Below are 10,510 nucleotides of genomic sequence, written 5' to 3'. Positions count from 1 at the left end.
TTTAACCACAGCGTTAAAAGTTAAATCATTCATCCAGCTCTACGCCTTGTTATCTCTGTAAAAATGAGGTGTTGGTGAATATGCAGCGCTTGCCTATTTGCAGGGCAAACAGCTCGTAAAAAACAGAGCCAATTGATCCCATAGTCAATGAAACATATCTAAGCTCTGCAGTGCTAGCACATCCAACTATGAGAGGCTGCAGACAAGTGAACAACTCATTGGAGGAGGAGGCTCCACAAATATCCCTGTCCTAAATAATGGATGAGACACCATATCAGTGCATTTGCAACAATATTCAGCCAGAAGTGCCATATGAATTATCCATTTCAGCCTCATGAGGTCCCCAGCATCACATATGCAAGACTTCAGCCAATTTGATTCACTCCACTTGATGTCAAGAAAAGACTGATGGCACTGAATACTATGAATCCCTGACAACATTTTTGCATCAGTACTGAAGATTTGTGCCCATTATCTTAACCAAGCTGTTCTAATCCAACTACAACACCTGTATCTACTTGATAATGTTGATAATTGTTCAGGTGTATTGTGTCCTTGAAAAACAGGACAAATTCAACCTGGCCAATTACTGCCAAATCTGTCTACTCTCTAGCATCAGAGAAATTGTGGAAAAGGTCATCTACAGTGTTATCAGGCAGCCATGTTCAGTAATAACTTTGGCTGGATGAGTGCCGCTGCAACACTCAAGTTCAACACCAACCACAAAACAGTCCATTTGACTCAGACCCCAGTCATCACTCAAAACATTCACTGTTGCCACCCAAACCACACAATGGCAGCAGTGTATACCATTTATATAACGTACTGCAGCAACCCAGTAAGACTCCTTTGTCAATACCTTCCAAACCAGTGATCATTACCATCTGAAACGACAAGATGTAAGACAGAACCACCATCTACATGTGCCCCTACAAGTCACAGACCATTCTGACTTAGAACTATATCACAATTCAATCACTATCATGAGGTTAAAATCCTGAAACTGCCTTCTTAACAGCATGTGGATCACAGAAGTTTAAGATGGACAGTTCACTACCACCTTCTCAAGAGCTGGGGAGAGGCAATAAATGCTGTTCCAGCCAACAACGGCCACATCCCTTAAACCGATAAAAGAACAGCTGCAGGATCATCTGTTTCAGTGTTTTATAGGAATGAATGATTTAACTTTTAACAGTAATGCATTTTTTCTTCAGTAAAGATGTTCTCACTGGCAAGTTTTTTTTGTTAGTTGGTTTGGAAATGGCACTTTTTTTTATCTTCAAAGTGACGGAAGGTATCAATAGGTACATATATATATCCACCATTTTCTCCAAGCACAGAATTTCAGACAACATTATTCAATTTGTACCATACACGATGACAATGTAGAGGAATAAGACCATAAGATATAGGAGCAGAAATTAGTCCATTTGGCCCATCGAGTCTGCTCTGCCATTCAATCATGGCTGATAAGTTCCTCAACCCCATTTTCCTGCTTTCTCCCCGTAACCCTTGATAATCAAGAACCTATCTATCTCAGTCTTAAATATACTCAATGACCTGGCCTCCACAGCCTTCTGTGGCAGTGAATTCCATAGACTCACCACTCTCTGGTTGAAGAATGAATGAACGTGTGAATGCTGCATTTTAAAAAATATTATGGGAAATGGTATTTACTATTTAATTCTGCTTTGGGACTTATATTACAATTAACCAACTCCGATTTGCATAGGTTGCAGATTATCTTGTAAATACCTTGCACTCAGTGTCCATGTAAAACAGATGCTGAATGTTTGATTTGATCTAATTTTACAAAAATATCTATTTTGTTCCCAAACAGTTGAAGAAAACCTGAGTAAGAGTTGCATCAAGTAGTCAAATCTTAATCCATTCATTGCATGCCTGCGCCCCAACGACAGGCCTTGACTAATTTATTGACTTTATTTGAACATGGCTCCATACCCTCTCCATCAGAAGGGAGGATCTACTTCTCCTTCTATAGTGACTGTGTCAGCTCATCTGCTATTCCATATTTTGGGACCTCTAGACACAGCTTTCCCAGTATGTATCAAACCTCTGCTCTCAACTTCAAAACTTAGACAACCTGTTGTTGCCCCTGTTTACTGCCCACAACAAAGACCTTGAACCATCAATGCTATCGACATTGGCTCCTATTACCCTACTGTCACTAATTTAAAATTGTCATTCTCATTAGATTCTTTCAGGTATCACTTTCCATGTGTCTGAAACCTGAAACATCTCTGTCCTCAAAGCTCTATTTACATCTGGCTTCTTGCACATCCTAACCTTTCTCCAGTCTGCCCTTGAAGGGTTTTAAATCTTTTAAACTACATACTCTAGAATTCATGCTTCAAATCTCTTTTCTAAGTCAATCCTCTTTAACCAAGCTACTGGTCACTCCACTTAAGATTTTAGCCTTCATTTGCTCAGCAACAATTTTTGCCTGAATATTCTCTCTGAAACACCTAAAGTTATAGAGCTGTACAGCATGGAAACAGACCTTTCGGTCCAACTTGCCCATGCCGAACAGATATCCTAAGTTAATCTAGTCCTTTTTGCCAGCATTTGGCCCATATCCCTGTAAACCCTTCCTATTCATATACCCATCCAGATGCCTTTTAAATGTTGCAATTGTACCAGCCTGCACCACTTCCTCTGGCAGCTCACTCAATACACACATCACTGTGTGAAAATGTTGCCCCTTAGGTCTTTAAAATCTTTCCCCTCTCACCTTAATCCTGCCCTGATTTGCCTTTCCAAAATGCAGCACCTCACATTTATCTAAATTAAACTCCATCTGTCACTCCTCAGCCCATTGCCCATTTGATCAAGATCCTGTTGTACTCTGGAGGTAACCTTCTTCACTGTCCACTACGTCTCCAATTTTGGTGTCATTTGCAAACTTACTAACCATACCTTCTATATTCACATCCAAATTATTTACATAAATGACAAAAAGCAGTGGACCCAGCACTGGTCCTTGTGGCACACCGCTGGTCACAGGCCTCCAGTCTGAAAAGCAACCCTCCACCACGACCCTGTATCCTACCTGCGAGCCAGTTCTGTATCCAAATGGCTAGCTCTCCTTGTATTGGAGATATCTTTATTTTAGAAAGGTACTCCATAAATGCATACTGATCATACTGGAGTGAAATATGCAGTGGAATCTCCTCACATGGTGTGAGGATCATTGTTTATCGTATATATAAATGACTTGGACCACGTTTGGTTAACTAGTTAGGAACATTGAACTATATAAAACTAGCGCCTTTAGAATCTTGAAAGATGACCCAGAGGGTGCTGGGGATCTGGAACACAATGCCTCAAAGTGCGATAGAGACAGAAACCCTCATAACATTTAAGAATATTTAGATATGCACTTGTAATGCCAAAGCAGACAAGACCATGGGCCAAGTGCTGGAAAATGGCATTAGAACAGCTAGGTGCTTGTTTTTGACCAGCACACACTTAATGGACCAAAGTCAAAGTCATTGAGGTCTACGGCATATCCAGTACTTTGAAACATTGACTCCCCTCATCACTGATGCACAAATTGCAACAGTGAAGAATCTATGATACCCCGCAGTAACTCATTAAGACTCCCCTGACAGCACCTTCCAAATCCATAACTTCTACTACGTAGAAGGACAAGCGTTGTGGACGCTTAGGAACACCAACCAGTCCCAGTGCAAGTTCTGCTCCAAAACAACTATCACTACCACTCCTTTATAATTGTGTCAATTCCTCGGATTCCCTCCCTAAATGTCAATTGGCTGCCCCTACAATAACATGAATCACAGCGGTTTCAGAAAGCAGTTCACCACTTTCAAAAGGACAATTAGGGATGGGCAATAAACATTGGTCTAGCAGTGAATCCCACATCCAATGAACGAGTAATAAAATTACTGACAAGGCTGTTGTAAAGTAGCATTGAGCTGGAAGGCTCCTTGTTAACTGCTATGACCACAATTGACAAGAGTCTCTGTGCTAAAATTTCAATATTTCTCTGATGATTGATCATCGCCAATGGATCAGCTCTAAGCTCTGCAGTATTGCCACATCGGGTTATTAATTTTGTTGGACAATTAAACAACTCACCAGAGGTGGCTCCAGAAATATCAACATCCTCAAATGGTGGTGAAGCCTAGTAATCAGTTCAAAAGATTTAGATTGTCGCAAATGCTTCAATCTTGAGTGGATCCTCCATCTTAGCCACCTGCAGAGGTCCATAACCAATTTAATTCATTTCATGTGATATCAAGAAATGGCTGGAGACACTAGATACTGCAAAGTCTACAGGCTATAGTACTGCTGCAATGGTACTGAAGACCTGTGTTCCAGAACAGGCTATGCCTAGTCAAGTTGTTTCAGTATAGCTACAACACTTGCATCTATCCAACAATGCGAAAGATTACCCAGTTATGTCCTGTCACAAAAATCAGGACAAATACAACTCAGCCAATTACCACCCCATCAGTAAAGTAATGGAAGGCGTCATGAACTGCATTTGTTTGGTAATCTGCTCAGTGATGCTCAGTTTGGGTTCTGCTCAGGCCACTCAGCTCCTGATGTCATTACAGCCTCAGTTCAAACATGGCCAGAAGAGCTGAATTCTGGAAGAGTGCTGAGAGACTGTTCTTGGCATCAATGCAGCACTTCATAGAATGTGACATCAAAAGAGCCCTAATAAAACTTGAATCAATGGGAATCAGGGAGAAAACTCTGCTGGTGGAATCACAACTGGCACAAAAGGAAATAGTTGTGATTTTTGGAGGTCAGACATCTCAGCTTCGGAACATCTTTTATGAGTTCCTCAACAGTGACGTAGGCCTAACCATCTTCAATTGTTTCAATTCCTTCATCATAAAGTTAGAAGTGGGGATGCTTCGCTGATAATTGCGCAACATTCAGTGCCATTCTTTGACTCCCCAGGTACTGAAGCAGTCTATTTATAAAAGCAGCAAGGCCAGGATAATATCCAGGTTTGTGCTGAAAATGTGGCAAGTAACATTCGCACCACACAATTGCCAGCTAATGACCATTGCCAATAAAAGAGCATCTATCCATTATCCCTTGGCATTCAATAGCATTGTCATTACTGAAACCACACAATCAACATTCTTGGGGTTACCATTAAACAGGAACTGAACAGCTACAAGAGCAAATCAGGGGCTAGGAATCTTACAGCAAGTAACTTCTTTCCTGACTCCCCAAAGCCTGTCCACCATCTAAATGGGACAAGTCAGATGTGTAATGGACACTCTCTAAATGCTTGACTGAGTGCAGCTCCATTAACTCTCAAGAAACTTGACACCAACCAGGATGAAACAGCCTGTTTGATTGGCGCCACATTCTCAAGTATTCATTCTCTTCACCATAGACAGAGTATCAAGCAGCTAGGTTTCCTGTAATTTTTTTTCTCCCTCCACCATGTGGACTTCCAAAATCCATGTGAGGCATTGTCTTCTGGAACGAGAGCCAATGTGTCACCATGCCAATCAATACGCATGGAACCTCCTAGCAGCTTAGAGGGAGCATTGATCATCAGTATGTACCATCTACAAGAGGCACTTCAGAAATCCACTGAAGATCTGTAGACAGCACCTTCCACACTTAAGACCACTACCATCTAGAAAGACAAAAAAAAAGTAGCAGATACATGGGAACACCATCACCTACGAGTTGCTCTCTAAGCAACTCACGAATCCTGACTGAGAAATATATTGCCATTCATCCAGCATCACAGTCAAATTCCCATAACTCCATCCCTAACAGCATTATGGTTCTACTCACACCACACTCAACTGCAATGTTTCAAGAAGGCAGCTAACCACCACCCTCAAGGGCAACTAGGAATGGGCAATTCATGCTGTCCCAGGCAGCATCACCCACATTCCATGAATAAATAAAAAAATTAAAACAGACTTAAAAACAAGTCTCAATTGCAAAACTTTAAAAATCTTAAAATGTAAAATAGACTGTATAAACTTCTCTTTACAAATAAGAACAAAATCTCAATAGATGTGACACATCAATGACAATCAAAGTTTTTTTTTAAAAGAATGTTTTATTTGAAATAGAACAGCAACAGTACAATTAAGAGGGTAATAAAATCAAACATCACTCCAAATCAAAATTGAGATTCTACCTGCATGGTACTTTACTTCCACACAGTGATATGTTCCAACGACCAATAGATTTCCAGGCACAAAGACTAAAATTAAGGACGGTTGTTTCCTGCTGAGAGTTCTATCAAATTTGTTGGTGGTGTTGGAGGGGTGGGGAAGGTAGAAAAATTGTTGTGAAATCAATTACTTCACACAGGTCCATGGTAAATCAAATCTGCTGTGGCCCTTTTGGGCAATAGGATACATTGTTTCAAAAAGAAGATAAGAAAATCAGTAAAGAAATTAAATATCAAGTAGTACAATGAAACATTGCAATTTAAAGCCTGAAACCGTTCAAGGTCTTTGAAAATCTACTTGGAGTAAATATGCAAAATTCTAATGAAAGAGGTAGGAGGAACTAAGAGTTATTATTGGGATACAAGTTGTGCAAACTCAGCAGCTAAAACTAAGCATTATTTTTGTTTACAGAGGAGATTCTTAAGAAAGTGTGGCTACCATCAAAGCTCGTTTCAGCTGTTCATATGTAATAAACATCACTATGTTCCAGGACCCCAGACGTAGAAATGATGGCATAAACCTGGAATTAAATAATAATCAGATTTAAGTGATAGTACAAACATGCATGGGTATACATTCAAACCATATTTGCTACACTTATTGCATGCAGCAAATTGGATATAAAAACTGTATTTCATGCAAACATCCCCTTAAGATTTTAAGATGATTATTCTGGATGCCAATAACTGGAATCCACATTAAAGTCAGATCTTAAACTCAAGAAAAATTGCAGAAGTAGGAAGCAGCTAAATTTTAAACAAGTATATAATTAAAGTGATGGAATTAATCAATAACATCAAGGAGATCCCCAACCTTTATCAAAATTCTCTCCACTTTTCACCTTTCAGCCTCTAACGAAGAGAATTGTTGATTTTGATGTACTCTCTAGCTTCCTTATTTTTGCTTTCAATTACTGAGATTCAGTCCTCATTTTGCTAATATGTACTGCCCTGAATTAGAGTATCAATTAAAAGGATTAAAGTAGCAACATCCACTAATTATTGCAACCCCAAGCCAGCACTTTTCTTCTCAAAATTACAGACAATAAATGATGATCCCTTACCCTTTATAGAAGGCTGTAAGACCCTCCTTTGTAAACATGGTTACTGCACAGTTGATTGCACTTCTGTATTGGCCAGGGGCAGAGTTCATGTATCTTGTCTTCACTACATCAACAGGCGAAGCGATAATAGTTGTGCAGAATCCAGCACCAACAGCAGAAGAGAAATGGCATGGAAGGTTATCTGTAGGGAAGATATTAAAACTTTGGCTGAAAAATATTTTTGGCATCTATTCAGTTCAATAATAAATTTTAGGTCAAGTGATTTCAATGGGAACATTCCTCCCATTGTTTTAGGGCCCGTTAAATAAAAACAGAAATGTTTCTGAGAAACTGAAGAGAATTGTACATTGGGTTTAAATTACAAAGACAAGTCCCATAAAATGCCATCAATTCGGCTCTCAGCATTTCCTATTAAACAGATTATTTATTGATAACAATTCCTCATGTAGCCCACAGGGAATCAAACAAAGCACTCCAAATGCAATGGCATCACTGACCATCTACTTCAAAAAAGTCTCTATCTCCACCTTTAGGTAGTTAATTCCTATTAGGTGTAGCTTTTTTTTTTTACAAAAAGGTTACATTCCTCTGGTTACTGTAGCTAAACAGGCCTTTGAGGAGAGAAGCACATTTCACTCATAAGACCATAAGAAACATGAACAGGAGTAGGCCATTCAGCCCCCCGCGGCTGCTCCACCATTCAATAGGATCATCGCTGTTCCAATATTCCTTGCACCCAATTTGCTGTGTTTTCCCATAACTCTCTACTGCCACACTGATCAAGAATCAAGTTATGTATACACGGATGTCTGTACATCTACCTCAGCCTTATGTGCCCATTCTGTAGGAAAGAAACACGAGACTGAATTTTGCTTGTTGGAGAGAGAACAAGCGCCAAACTCTTTCCAAGTCCTTAATGTGTTGAGACAGCACGCGAGAGAAATCTCAGAATAAGGGGTCGCCTATTTAAGACAAAGGTGAAGAGGAATTCTTCTCTCAGAGGGCTGTGAATCTGTGGAATTCTTTACACCAGAGGGATCTCAAGGCTGGGTCATTAAGTACGTTCAAGGCTGGGATAAATAGATTTTTAAACAGCAAGTGAATCAAGGGCTATGGGGAAAAAGACAAGAAAGCATAGTGGAGGATTCTCAGATTGGACATGATTGTATTGAATGGTAGACTTAACCCGATGGAATCAATGGCCTACTTATGCTCCTACATCTGACAGTCTTATGGTCCATTCTTGGGATTCTTTCTGTCTTCTGCTGTAGTCACAAATTTAAAATGCTTGCTTTTCATTATTAATCCCTTAGTCTCACCCTCTAGGGGACCAATATTTATTTTAGCTACTCTTGTCCTTTTTATATGCTTGTAGAACTCAATGTCTGTTTTCATATCTTTTGCTACTCTACTCTCATATTCTAACTTCTCTCTTTATTTTTACAAGTCATTCCTTGTTTGTTTCTAAACTTTCCGCAATCTTCAGGCCTACTACTAAATCCCGACAGCATGCTCTGACTTTTCTTTCACTTGATACCATCCTTAACTTCCTTAGTTAGTCCATTGACAATTTCTGGGGTAATCAGTAACAAACAAAAAAAAAATTCTTGCATAAATTTTGTTTTAATAACAGGACCAGTTATGGTAACAATTAGGTTATGCTTAAAGTACCCATTAGTAAGTCACCAATGGATCATCTGATTTGTGCACACATTTCAAAGTACAAGCTATATCCATGATTTAGGAACTGCTTATACCACACAGCAGAGATACATTTGGAGCAGTACTGGGTCGTTTACAGGCTAAAAATCACATTAGATTTCAAAGGTAAGTTACACACTTTAAACACAATATGGTCAAAACTACCATTCAGTTTCATTTTTGCTGGATTGATAAACTGAATGGATTACTTCTTACACAAACTTAACTGCATTCAATTCAAATTTAAATTCCTCAATTAAACCGCAGTTTACAGTAGATAACATTCCAATATGTAAGCAAAAGGGAATCTCTTCCAACACTTACCACTCAACAGACCATTTTTCATCAACAGATCCTTGATCAGATCATAGGTAACAAGCTCTGTACAGTTCACGATGGCATTACGAGCAATATTTGGAAAAGTGCCTGCAGAAACAGTTAAATGTTGACTTTAAACGATATTCATAAACAATTTATAGATTCAGAATTTCCAATATTATATGTTCAGGTCCCAACATCTTCTTCAACATAATAGAAATGGTGCTGATTGTACTTCTGATAACTATGAACCATCAGCAGCAATACAATCATATTCTACTTAAACCTACCACCTTGTGGTCCAGAACATCCTCCAGTCTGTCATGATCATCAAGCTGAGAGATCAACCCTGATTCAAATGGAGAATGCAGGAGGGCACGTCAAGAGCGACACTGGGCACACTTAAAAATGAGGTGTCAACCAAGCGAAGCTATAAAACAGGTCTACTTGCATGTCAAGTGCAACAGACAGGGCTAAGCAAGCCCACAACCAATGGATCAGATCCATACTCTGCACTCTTTACACATACAGTTGTAAATAGTGGTCAATAATTAAACAGCTAACAGAAGGAGGAGGCCAAATATTCCCATCCTCAAATGATGAGAGAACCCAGCACATCAGTGCACAAGATGAGGGTGAAGTATTTATATCCAATTTTAGTCAGAAGTACCAAGTGGATGATCCATGCCTTCCACCAGGAGGTCCCCCGGATCACAGATGCCAGTCTTCAGCCAATTCAATTCACACCACTCGATTCTGGCACTGGATTCTACGAAGGCTATGGGGCCCTGGAAATATTTTAGCTATTCTGCTCCAGAACTGGCTTCACCCCTCACCAAACTGTCCTAGTACAGCTACAACAGTGGCATCCACCCAGCAATGTGGAAAGTTGTCCATAAATGGCAAGCTAAGGTTAACCAGGTCAATTATCACTGGGAGAATTTGATTGAGCATGGAGACATACATAACAGAAAGGAAGATGGTTGTTGTTTCAAATCAAACACCACAGTCCCAAGTCATCTCTGCAGGAGTTCCTTAGGCTAGTTTCCTCAGATGAATCATTTTCAGCTCCTTCATCAATGACCTCCCCCCGCCCCACTTCACTGTATCAGAAACGGGGACGTTTGCACATGATGACAATGTTCAGCACCTTTCCTGAGACCACAGACACTGAAACAGTCCATGTCAAGATGCAACAAGACTTGGACAATCTGGACCTGAT

The 10,510-nt window shown here is 39.8% G+C and overlaps 1 protein-coding gene across 1 annotated transcript in view; it reads right to left on the bottom strand.

Annotated features, from left to right (window-relative positions):
• Window positions 1-6,068: 6,068 nt before the first annotated feature.
• Window positions 6,069-10,510, bottom strand: part of LOC109910645 (mitochondrial uncoupling protein 2) — a 30,896-nt gene continuing 26,454 nt past the window's right edge. Inside the window, exons 6-8 of the mRNA XM_020509862.2 lie at window positions 9,295-9,396; window positions 7,270-7,450; window positions 6,069-6,726 (exon numbers count right to left, since the gene is read on the bottom strand). Coding sequence (XP_020365451.1) covers window positions 6,627-6,726; window positions 7,270-7,450; window positions 9,295-9,396 — 383 coding nt within the window. The 3' untranslated portion in view covers window positions 6,069-6,626. The remainder of the gene's footprint in view (window positions 6,727-7,269; window positions 7,451-9,294; window positions 9,397-10,510) is intronic.

The sequence above is a fragment of the Rhincodon typus genome, chromosome 6 (assembly GCF_021869965.1).
Source record: "Rhincodon typus isolate 14 chromosome 6, sRhiTyp1.1, whole genome shotgun sequence".
In the NCBI taxonomy this organism is placed as follows: domain Eukaryota; kingdom Metazoa; phylum Chordata; class Chondrichthyes; order Orectolobiformes; family Rhincodontidae; genus Rhincodon; species Rhincodon typus.
The sequence above is the reverse complement of the archived record's forward strand: the minus strand, read 5'-3'. Positions and strand labels throughout refer to the sequence as shown.